General features: G+C 41.3%; 1 protein-coding gene across 1 annotated transcript in view; it reads right to left on the reverse strand.

Moving 5' to 3' along the window:
- Positions 1-12,716, reverse strand: part of LOC120802767 (transmembrane protein 211) — a 95,501-nt gene that overhangs the window by 68,511 nt on the left and 14,274 nt on the right. The window contains exon 2 of the mRNA XM_040150904.1: positions 1,352-1,490. Coding sequence (XP_040006838.1) covers positions 1,352-1,490 — 139 coding nt within the window. The remainder of the gene's footprint in view (positions 1-1,351; positions 1,491-12,716) is intronic.

A 12,716-nucleotide genomic window follows, 5' to 3' on the forward strand; every position in this document is an offset into this window, starting at 1 on the left:
AGCTACTCAATATTCTCACGGATAGAGGCTACATAATTGGTGCTGACACTAAATAAATGAGATGGGGAGAATAACACTTAAGGGTTTGTGGATCAGTTGATCTAAAGAAAAGAGTGTGCTGATGAAGTGACTTGAGACTCACTATATCAAAATGGTATTCGAAGTGCTAGAAGAGCTTCAGGAAAAGGCGGAAAAAGCCAGAAATGTAGGGAAACAAGAATAAGAGTCTGCAGCCACGCAAGCAGGTCTGTAAGGCTGTACTTAGGCACAGTGGTGCTTTATACTCAATGCTAATATCAGCATGCTAACATGCTAACATGCTGATGTTTAGCAGGTATAATGTTTAGAGTGTTCACATAGTTAGTTTTGCGTGTTAGCATGCTAGAATTTACTAATTAGCACTAAATACAAAGTACAGCTGAGGCTGATGAGAATGTCACTAATTTTGCAGGAATTTATTCCCTAAAAAAATTATATTTTGATTTATTTGTTAAAAAGTCTTGCTGCTCACTTATAATTTAAGAAAGGAAATAATTTGTACACAATGTTATGTCTTATTGTTCCATCTTAAACAGTGCAAAAATTCAGTAAAAGCACAATAACAGCTGGCTTTCGCAGTATCACAATTGTAATTGTAAAGGTGAAACACGCACAAGAGAATATCCTCTCATATAACAAGGTAAAATGCTTCACATTTGTACCAACTGCCATTTAAATGGTCTGATGTACAAGGCAAGAGTGTGAAGGCCAATACTGAGAAATGACGTGAGATGTGCTGTATTATGGGTTTTTAAAGCCCAAGCACTGACAAGACCATACTTTGTTTACGAGACTACTTCTCTGTTGGAGTGAAAGCAGCGCCCTGATAAGACACATGTAGCCCTGAACCAATGACCTGTGTTAAGGAGGCGTAATTGTCTTTTTACAGCAGGCTCTAAATCTATCCTCGCCTTCCAGTTCACCCCTACAAGTGCCATGTAGACTCTGGTTGCCTAGCAGCAACTATATTCGAGCTGTTTCTTTTGTTGTTTTTTTTTATGTTTTTTTGTTTGTTTATTTTCCTGTTTTCTTTGGTTTGGTTTTTTGACTGATGAGTAACAAAGTCAGCTCCTTTTTTTTACAGCTCTGGTAATAGGCAGCGCTATCAGTGCTGGTTTCAGAGTGGCCATAATGGTAAAAGATGGGATAGGGAGGGATGTTTTATACTTGAGAGGAACAGGGAGAATGCAAAATTGAGTATTTTTTTGTTATTAACTATCTGTGAGAAAGAGGCCTATCTTTATCTGTATCTAGTATGAGTGTGTGCAAACCGCTGTGTCTTTGTGTGTATTCACATCGCATCTGCACAGACCTGCAGCCATCTGCATGTATCCAGCCAGGGTGCAGATCCTCCTCTCACATCCTCCACTGGGCAGGAAGATGGTGATGATGGCCAACAGGGAGCTGACAGCCAGCAGAGCACAGCCGCCTGAACACAGCACCGCACTGGTCTAAGGATCCAAAAAAAAAAAAAAAAAAACACAGAGAGAGAGAGAGAAGAATTTAATTTTTTTATTTTAGCTTCATTTATTCACTGAAAGTAGTACGAACACCACGCTGATTGACGACGACTCCACATCTTCGAAAGTGGGAGTAAATTCTTCCGTCATTTAGCAAAAGACAAATACACATATTTACCGTCCTTGTTAAAAGAGTTATTGCTTCATTTGAAAATACTCCCCAAAACCAAAGGCCTGTGTTTTGGTCAGGTCATACTGTATAATCTCACAGTCAGTCCTCCTAACAGGTTAATGGCTCCCTCAGCCAGAAAACAGCACTCCAAGGCCAAACAACAGGGTACTGTCCCTTTTCATTACATCTTCGCTTAATCACACACACGTGCTGAAAGCAAGAAGAGCAAAACAGAGGCAGAAGAAGGACTTTAACCCATACACAAATGACAGATTAATTCAGAATTTTTCTGTTGGTATAAATTTATCCATTTGTACAAGTAGGCAGCACATTTAATTCTCCAGCTGTGAGGAAGTTAGGTTTAGGTCAGAGTTCTGACGGGATTTTCACTCAGATCAATCTGCTAAACTGCCCTCTTACTATGGTCTTGCAGAGACTCCTAGGAAAGTGTGCTTTCCTGAACAAGTGGCAGCTAAATTTGATAAACTGTTAGGCCTTAGAGAGTGTGTGGTGGTCTGGGTGTGTAAGTGTGTTTCCCGAAGCTTTGTGGTGCTGTTTGATCTGCATAGCCTCTCAGACTGGCTCTCCAGTTTCAATAAAGCTGCCACACATCCTCCGTGACGCATTTGAAGATGTGTCCGTCTTGGACAAGTGCAACACACTAACGTAGTCAGAAAACAGCGCCACATTAGTGATTAGCATGCAGGCAGGGGCGATCGGAGAGAAATGTCTAACATGCACGAGGGAATTACAGCCCTAAAACACATGTCATTATGCATGTCCCTGATGTGACTGACATGAATGGAGGGAGGATGAAAGCAGAGCGATTTCCATGGCTGACAGAAGATTTAATTAGCTTGCTCTGGGTGTCTGGCAGAGAGGGGAGCCGGGAAATATTGAAGTGTCGTGATGTTGGTGGCAATAACTATGATTATTCTTTTGACCTTTATTTGTCCAGGTTCGCTAACACGTGTTCTTCACCATCGCCCTGCATACATAACAGCTCACACACATCCACATCTGGGTTACAGATCAGCTCCTTGAGAATTGCTGGGAGTTAAGTGCCTTGCACAAGGGCACCTTGACCATAACAACTACGCAAGAGGAAAGAATATGTGCAGAATAAGAAGGGGATTTTAATGCAAAATCATTTGAAGAAAGAATATAGGTTTAATTTGATTTAATTTACAATTCAAACGTCATCATTATTCAGCACATTGATCGATTGTCAGTACTCAGCAGTGCATTGTCTGCTAACATTTGTTTCTTTCGTTATGGCTGCTAGGATAGTAACTAACGCAAGCCTCAGTATTAGCCAGGAGACAGCAGACAGAGAAACACTTCGGCACAACAATTGGAGTTCTCGCCAAACAATGTTTATGATTGCTCTTTTACCAAATAAAATCATTAATATTTCTGCATATTATCAGCCTTGTCACATAGTGCAACTGAGTTTTTAGCCACGCCATCGGCATGGCTCTGGATATGGCAATGTCGGCCGTTTGGGCCACCAGACTGAAATATCAACAACTATGGGATTGCCATGAAATTTTGTACAAACATTCAGAGATGTAAATCTTACTGACTTTGGGGATCCGAGCCAAAATTTAAATTAGACTAACACTTTGGTTTATGATTAGATACCTGCAAAACTACTGACATTCTAACAACGAAATCTTAGCATGCTAAATTACACACACTCAACTAAGAGGGTTGTGTTGGCCAGGTCCTACCAGTGTTTGCCCACATCCGCAGCTTTTCACGTATCCATATTCCTCATAATTCTTAATTTAGTCATTATGTTTATCCATAGTGTAATTTTTACCAATGTTGTTTCTGCCTAGTCTCCGCACACAACACCTATTATTAAGTATCAGCATACACAAAAAAGGTGCTCGTGTAAAGCAGTGAAGTTGCTGTTAGCTGGACAAAAATTGGACAGTGTGATATTTCCAACAGCTGCAATGGACTTTGACAGGAGAAAATGTTTAAAAACTCTGAAACTCAAAAGAATTTTGTCTGATATTGTCAGTCCCAAAGAAAGACACTTCAGCAGAAAGAGCTTACCAATACATTACCAATAACAATACTTGCTTTTCTTGTTTTGAACCTAGCGTCTACAAGAGGACATAGAAGACGCAGCAGCACACTTGAGCATACAGAAAAGCCATTAACTTCTGTGGTCTTTGTTCTTCTTTCTCTCTCACTGGAATGATATTCATGAATGCAGAGGAACGTCTCCTTTCTCTCCGCTGCTTGATCTTGGCGTGCCTCGTGGGCTCCCAGTGTGCAGCCTACCTCCCACCCTGCTGTTCTCAATTCCCTATGACACATTAAAGGTACATCATGTATCACATAGGGGAGTGGAGGTGGCGAGGGGGACAGCCACCCATGTTCTATAAGGTACGCTTTGCCTAAACAATAAAAGGCAAGTTGTAATGTTGCAGTCAGCTGAATTTTGTTCGATAATAATGATTAGCATAAAAATGGACAAACATTGCTGTAATTGGTTGTAACTCTAAATAATTCCATATAAGCTGTAAATCCAGCTGCTATTTGTGCATTCCGTCCATTTTTCAGTCACTTAATTATCTGCAAGCAGTAATAGATTTATACACATGACATTTTCTCTGTGCCATTTAAACGCAGCCCGAGAGACTAATAAAGGCTATCAGAGCGCTACACAGCTATTTTTACAGAAAAACCACCAACATTTCAATTGTGTCTCAATTAATCAGCTCCCAGCAATGTGTCTGTGTGTGAGTGAGTTCGGATGAAACTTACTCATCATCACCACAAGTTTTACTTACAAACAATACAGAAACATTTCCAATGCCTTTTTCCTCAACTGTATTTGTGTTGGACTGAGCACAAGTTAATTTAGTAGAAAATGAGCTGCTAACAGCACTGGTCCTTTCAGTGATTCTTCCTAAATAGACTGTAATTATGTGTAAATAACTGGTCGAGCCACTGCAACAGTTGGAGACAGAGAAGAAAGTGGTGGGTGGGGGGTGGTGGTGCTTGTGGTGGGGGGCAGCCGTTTATATAACCATACAAGTGTTACAATGCTGATAAAACTAAAGGCTTAGGGCACGGATACCGAAGTTAGACTACATGGCTCTGTCTTAAAGAAACGTCACGGGTATACCCACAATAAATGGTCCACAACCTGAGCCTGATGGAGACCAATAACCGCACCAATACAAAAAAACTGCATTCAGTTGCTTTGAGTAAGAATGGGACAGTCTGAAGGAGACTCTTTGATTTCCAATTACATTAAGGAAGTCAGGGATTACACTGTACGGGCCAATGAAATTTCATTGCCTCTTCAATTGGGAGTTACAAGATGGAAATGGCAGGGCATGTCTCATTAAATGCACTTTGCCTTTCCAAGCCTAGACAGAGTAGCTAAATGTTTCAGCGCAGGGCTGTGGAAAATGGAGGGTTTCTGCTCTTCAGAAGTGCCAGGAAGAGGAGACAGTTAATGCTCAGCACTGGCCCTTGACAGAAATAACCCCACCACTTGACAATCCAAGGCCTTGCTTTTATGGAGGACAAGAGGTGAGGCAGGAGCACTCGGGTCCACCGATAAGCAGACACGACGAGTTTGCCTTATTGCTAGATGGCTCTTTCTGTGTGTGTGTCTTTGTGTTTGCTTTAGTTAACACTGTTAATGCCAACAGGTATGCCATCTGCACACAACTGTTGTCTAGTCCTCTGCGTGCTTGCCGCAGCCCTCCCATCACTAATCAGCAATCAGCAGCGTGAGAGTCCAGTGGTCACACTAAAGCATGAGCTTTGACATGTTCTGCCTCTAGAAGCCCTTTAGTACCATAACACGGCTTCCTGGAACATTTCTGAGGCACCAGAGGTGTTTCTGCTGTCTGTCCACTCCTTTTTCTATAAACTGTTTCCATTCCTCTGTACTCTCTATCTGCTTGTCTCATAACTTCAAAATCTTTCAGAGGAATCCTGATAATCCTACCAAACGGAACACTAATACAGAAAGGCACCCCCCCCACACACCTCTATATTAATGTGCTCCATCTTCATCATTGATCTTCACTGGGAGGAGACTGGGAGAGGGAGTGTTGTAAGGATAAGTGTGTGTATGTACCTGTGATTGTCCTGTGAATGGCTGATGAAGCTGTGTGTGCAGAGTGAATACGAGATGGAGAAGAGATAAGGGAGAGAGGGGAGAAGAGATTAATCACCTGACAAGTGGATGGAGTGTCCATTTGTGCCTCGGGGACAGGCTGCAGATAGGATGTGACATTCAGGAGCACTTGCGAGGACACGGGAGCACATGTTGTCCCCTCTCGAACACACACACGTACGCACAGGGATCCACAGACGAGTCACTTAATGTTAGCGTACAACACACCTGTACATCTGATTAACCTTCAGAATCATGCATCTGTTTTTCACACTGGACTTCCTGGATCACCGGTACCTGGAGCAACACAGCCCCACCAACACAGCTCCTACTGTTGTTTTAACACAGGTCTGACTGCCCAATTAGTTTAGTGTACACACAAAGTGCAGCTGATGCACATTTGGTTTGCAGTTATTTGGTCATAAATAAGGTATTGGATAAACTGAAATTCTGGCCCGATTTTGACGCCAGAGAATCACCAACATCCTTAGGTTCAATCCCATGCAGACCATGAATATATGTTAAAAAAAAAAAAAAATCACACAAATCCAGCCAATAGTTGTTGACATATTTCAGTTTGGACCTAAGTGTTGGACCGACCAACTGACCAAAACTGTCATCAGACTGTAATTCATGCAGGGCGGGAAGGAGAAAACCTCACCAACCCCTCTTAAGAAATAACTGCTATCTCCTATAGGTTTCCAACATATTGACTTGGGGAAAAGCAATCATGACCCCATCTTCATTCTAAGAAACAGAAAAACAGTTTAAAATGTTTTGGACCATGCTAGTAAATGTTTAGTGTGTATACTGTGTATATGGTGTATAGTTCTAAGACACAAACTTATATCATTGTTGGCCTTTATTTCTGCCTCCATTATTTGTTCTTCAGGAACACAACTGAATCCACTCTCTGAGATATATGTTTTTCTAAATAGAAAAAGACATTTTGGTGTCCATACAAGATAGATTTACCGTGCTTTGACAATCTTACATCCAGTTGTGTATCCTCGCAGTGGTTTGCAAGAAAGAGACTCCTCGACCATATTTTTAATCCTTCACAGAGTTACAAAGGCCAACAAGCAGCAACACATCTTCTCTGATATGAAAAATCCAACTGCTGATTTCAGGAGTGGGATATTCCTCGCATTTGTCACCCTGTTGTGATGTTGTACATACAGATACATTTCAGGTCTTTTTGCACATTCTTACACGGCATCATAAGGAAGACGTCCCAAGTAAGTAAAGCAGTCCTTTGAAAGGACGCAGTCCATGACTTCATGGTTCATGGTGAGGTACAGTACATAAGGTCAAGCGCCAGCTTTAATGTCATTATGTAGTGGGAGATGTGAAGAATTTTTATCAAAGTAATGGCATAAAAATTAATAATTTAAAAATGTAATACTTAAATAATTTAAAACCTATGCTCTAAGGGACTCTTGTTTTCGGTTGGTTTTTTTTTTTTTTTTTTGCTTTTCAGCACATTTTTGAACCAGTGTCTGAAAAAGCCAACTTTCTGCATTAATCTCACCATATGTGCTGACGTACACATTCTATAAAATGGAATAGTTTAAATAATTTTGCTGTTGTCTTCATATAATCTCCGACATAAACTTTCTACTCTGTTTGGGACATGGATTGGGACATTTATTTATTTGTTTATTTAGTACCACTAAATATTCCTTTATTGTATCAGTGTCAGTTTCTCTGATCTTTATCCAATAAGTGCCAAGTCACGCAGTAACACTAGAAAGCCCCTCGTTGTCCTCAGAGGTCCAGTGTTTTCTTCCAGGGACCCACACAGGACGCTCCCTGCTGCAAAGTAATGCTTTAATGTGGTGTTAAGTCTTTGGTGTCATGTTAAATGAAAACAGGGTGAGAATCTCTCGTACAGACAAGAGAGTTGCTTTTTTCGCAGGTCAATGAACTGAGAGAAATTCCACATATGAGCCCAAGCAGGAAACACCCCCGAAGCACACTGGAGACAAGGAAACACACACACCTTTATACCTCACTTTATGAGGCGTGTACTGTATGATGTGTGTAGCGATGTTTGATTTGGATCACAGTTCAGGGCAGGAAGTTGGTTCGGACTTACCAGAGGCTGCAGGAACGCCACTGAGACCTGTCGTTTCTATTCTTACTCCAACTTCTGTCTCGCTGACTGTATTTACCAACCCAACATTGTGAGCGTATCTGGTTTAGAGTAATCCATAAAGCCTTTTAGCACTTTAGAGAAGGGAGAGGTTGTCCTACCAGCAGTCAGTTGCTGCAGGTAATGCGATTCATTGTCAGTGACGCAAAAAAAAAAAAAAGCAGCAATTATGAAAAAGCATATATTTGATGGCAGTGAGTTAATCAGGATCCAATAAACTCACCAACAAACACAAAACAATCCATTAACATCTGAGATGATGGTTTGCATGTCTCTCCATAACTGTGAAAATACAGTTTGCAGCGCTGATGAGTGGAATATCGCAGCCCTCTGTCTGCTCTTCTGCTCAACAGTGCATTAAGTTTATGTGAAATAGTGACCAAGCTAAATAAATAAAGCTTGTGTCATGGCCATCGCTGGATTATGTAGTGGACTTGCCACTGTACATAGAATTACGCCATCAAAGGATGAAGACTTGTTTGATCAGCTGTAAAAAACAGTATCAAAGTATCTACGCGCAAATGCCGTTTTATGGCAGATACAACCCACTAGACAAGCCAATTGATTTATCTATTTTAATTCAGTTTCATTTAATCTAGTGTGTGCCTTGCCATCTTGTGTATTATTGAATCTCGACATAGACCCATTGCCTGTCACTGTAGACATCGTGAGTCAGGACATTCATGAAACATGATGTAATCCATAGTAACAGGGTCGACCCCACCCTTTCGCTTCGGCGTTCTCTTAGTTTAGTTAGTGAAAGTTGCTCTCGGCACCAGGGGGAAACTGTTTTTACTACCACTGCCGAGAACTCGAAGCGGTAAGATTAGATCCTGCGTGAATATGGGCCCCTGGTCTTGTGGAGGGGCCCTGTAATAATGGAATTGCCATGAACAGGAAGAATCACTAGGGGCCCAATAACAAAGTTTTGCCCGTGTGTCCTAATGCAAGTTAATATGGCCATGCCAACAGCACTGCAGTGTAGCTGGCCTGGCAGCTGCCTCCCTGCCAGGCCACTAACCGCCACTTGCACCACCTGGAGACCAAAGGGACTTCACCTCTGGGCTCTAAGGTGATGAATAAACCCAAATTATTGTTGACCATTGAGCCATAGTTGCACTATAACCTGTCGCTCAATAACTGCGTTCACTCTGACAGCAGCCAATACAATGTCTCCTGAATAAATGGTCATATACTATAATTCAGTCACATGTGAGGGTAAATGATAAGAGATGATGACTCAGCACATGTGCCCTCACTGCATGTGGAGATTGTGTAACATTTATCATCATTTATCATCAGTTAGTCGTTTATCATTTTCCCATTGTTCTGCAGTCTACTCTCAGTTTGTTCCTTATCTGCCTTGAGTTTTGGTTTTCAGCGTATGTTCAGCTTTTGCAACACTGAAATTTCCTCTGTAGGACTCATGAAAGTTGATTTCATACCTTCTCAGCTTTTAACAAAATGAAATGTGCAGCCAATAATTATAACAATACAGTGGTAGGAACGACATGCAGAAACATTATATATGCTGTATGTATGCTCATTAGTGATGTTCAAAGGTAAAAATTGCAGACTAAAAGCCTCCACAGTAACACAAGAGAGAATGAGACCGAAGATTACTCCAGAGAGAAATTACTGGAGCTTTCTGTACAGTCAAAGCCATTATGTTCCACCATGTTCTCCATTTTCAAAAAATGCAATTAGAAATACGTTGTATGAATATAAACTGCCTGAGGTGCCTGCCAACCTGCCAAAGAAACTTCAGTGAGGCTCTGGTACCAGAACTACTGGAGAAAGACATAAACTACAGCTCTAGTTTCATATCAGCTGCGGCGCAGGAGGAAGAAATAGATGCATGTTGGTTTCATCCCAGAGGAGAATCATCTTTATGAAACCCTCAGGTAGGGCAGCACAGACAGTGACTCATATGGAAGAGACTGTTATGGAGGGTTACAGGACGCAGAGAAAAGCTTCTATTTTAGGCACACTGTGCTGAGAAAAATGCCTCCCTTTTAAAACCACATGCACTGCACTGCAATCCTGCAGTCTCTTTGATTCATATCAAAAGAAACACTAGAAATTAAAAGCTAAAAAACCTTAAGTGACTTCAAGTAAATTCCCTCATACAATATTCAATGGATTCTCTTTAGGGGTCAAGAATTGTATGACAAGTGATCAAGTGTCCATCTGGCATTTCTCAGCACCGCCTGCCACACACACACACACACACACACACACACACACACACACACACACAAACACACTGCAGCCCAATGTGGTCGATTCCCACTGTTTTCCTACAGTGCAGTGCTCAGAGCAGCAGGCTTATACACAGTTCACATAGCTGCTCCTCCCTGTCCAAAGCCAAGCGTTTTCAGAGATACTGTAGATATGATCTCCGATCCTGATCATTATACCTCCTCCTGCTGCCGTGTGCCTCCAAACCTCACAACAGAGTCATCGTATACTGTATGTGGGGCGCAAAGCATCCAGATAGCAAGCAGCAATACAAAAGCATTTTCTCCTGCTTCTTCTTTCACCTTATTTCTCTCTGCTCTCAATTAATTGGCAGTTGATGTCATGGAGAGGAGGAGAAGGGATGAGGGGGTGTAGCGACTGAGGTGAAAAAACGGCATCTACCCAGAAACTTCTGAAAACCACCTCTATTCAGTCCATCTCTCTCTCTCTCTTTCATAATAGATCACAAAAACGGATCAGATCAGATAGGAGGATCAAATAGCTGGTATGAAATATACAGGATCCCTCACAGCCTGGTTTAATGATGACATCCTCCGAGCTGGGCCAGAGGTTTTTATTCAGCTCTTATAATAGGTTGCTGGTGGTGGGGGCTGACAGGTAGCCAACGAGAGAAACCCCAGGCAAAGTTTCTCCTTTCTCTTCTCTCTCAATAGATGCGGCAATTGAATTATAGCGCAACTGATACTTTTGTGTCCAACCTCCCCTCCTCCTCCTCCTCCTCCTCCACTCTTCCCCCCGGAGTCTCTTCAAAAGACACAAGCCATGGAATTTGTCTTGTTTTGTCTCTTGGCTTTGAAAGCAGATGCTAATAAGAGATGGATGAAAAGAATACAGTTAAAATTCGAAATGAAAGTGTTGAAGAAATTTAGGGGAAAAGAGAGAGATGATAACTGTTAATCAGCACATTTGCTCATTAGATTAAACGTATGTTTGGCATCTGAACGAACAGCAGAGCGTATCTGGTGCACAAAGAGGCCAAATCCAGAAATTGCAGTTGATCATTTTCCATCAAAAAACACAGCACTGCAGGAGAGAGAGCGAGAGAGCTGAGGGGGGGAGAACTAGATGAGAGGACGGGGGAGTGCAAGAGAAATGTAGAGAAGATGTAGGGAAGAGGGAGGAGCACTTTGCCTTTTCAAAGTGAAGAAATACTGTACTATATCACATTGGCATGACACTACAGCCCACATACAGCAAGGCTCCATCTGTAGACGTCTTATCCACCTAGTAGCTTTTTATCCACTATGAAGTTCAATTAGTCCTGTTTATAGGTAAACAAAATGTATGGCTCAGGTGTTAATAATAAGCGGCATTAACTCACCTACACAGACTGGCTCAGGTGACAAGTAAAATATTTCACTTGAAAAGCATAACTCATGCTTACATGCTGTACTGTAAATTGAATGCAGCATTTGTACAGATTGAGGATTTCTCTGAAATCACTATGCCTTAGCTGCGTTAGCTGGATCACGACCACAGCATTTTAAAATAAACCCTATATGACCTTATTTTCAGATACAAATTACTCATTTTTATTTAAGGCAAAAATGTTGATATAATCATTATTTTAGATGGGAACACACAGGTTATTGAGAAACCGTTAAGATCTGTTAGTGTAATTATCACAATTGAATTGATGATGAATATGATAAATAGATAACAAAAAAAAGTATGTACCCTTTAAAAAAGAACCCATCCAAATTTAGTTTTGGAACATACAGTCAACTAAAAGGGATTGTTGAAAGACATTTAATTTGACATATTAGTGTCTTTTAAACACTAAAACTTACTAAATGACTCACTGCTAAACTCACCCTACTGTAAATTGCCCCTGCAGTTAAAGGAATAGATCAACATTTCGGGAAATAGGCTTGCGCACTTTCTTACCGAGAGTTAGACGAGAAACTACCACTGGCAAATATTTTGCTAATGGCAGCAGCAAGTTAGCTTAGCCTGGCATAAAGAAAAAAGAGAAGAGACAGAAACAGCTAGCCTGGCTCTCTCCAAAGATAACAGAATCTGCCTACAAGCACTTCTAAAGCTCACTAATTAACACGTTACAGCTCATTTAAATATTTAATCAAGTATCTGTTTAAACATGATTACCTTTAGACAGGGCCAGGTTAGCCTTTTCCCACTGTCTCCAAGCTTTGTGCTACGTTAAGCTCACCAGCTGCTCGCAGTAGCTCCGTATTTACCATACGGACATGAGAGTTGTCGACCTTGCCATCTAACTCTAGGAGAGAAGGCGAACAAGCGAATTCCCACGATGTCAAACCATTCCTTTAAAGCTACACTTCTTGAGAGATATAGCAAGGTTTCATATCACAGTGAGAATATGTAGAAGCTAGTATTCTCAAATATAATTATTTCACAGCTATCAGGAGCATTATTATTTCAGGAGGCTTATGACTGTCACTTCAAAGTCTCTTGCATTTTCGATGGGGAAAACCTCATCAGTGGTGCAGCCAG

This window comes from Xiphias gladius, chromosome 17 (genome assembly GCF_016859285.1).
Source record: "Xiphias gladius isolate SHS-SW01 ecotype Sanya breed wild chromosome 17, ASM1685928v1, whole genome shotgun sequence".
Classification (NCBI taxonomy): Eukaryota; Metazoa; Chordata; class Actinopteri; order Istiophoriformes; family Xiphiidae; genus Xiphias; species Xiphias gladius.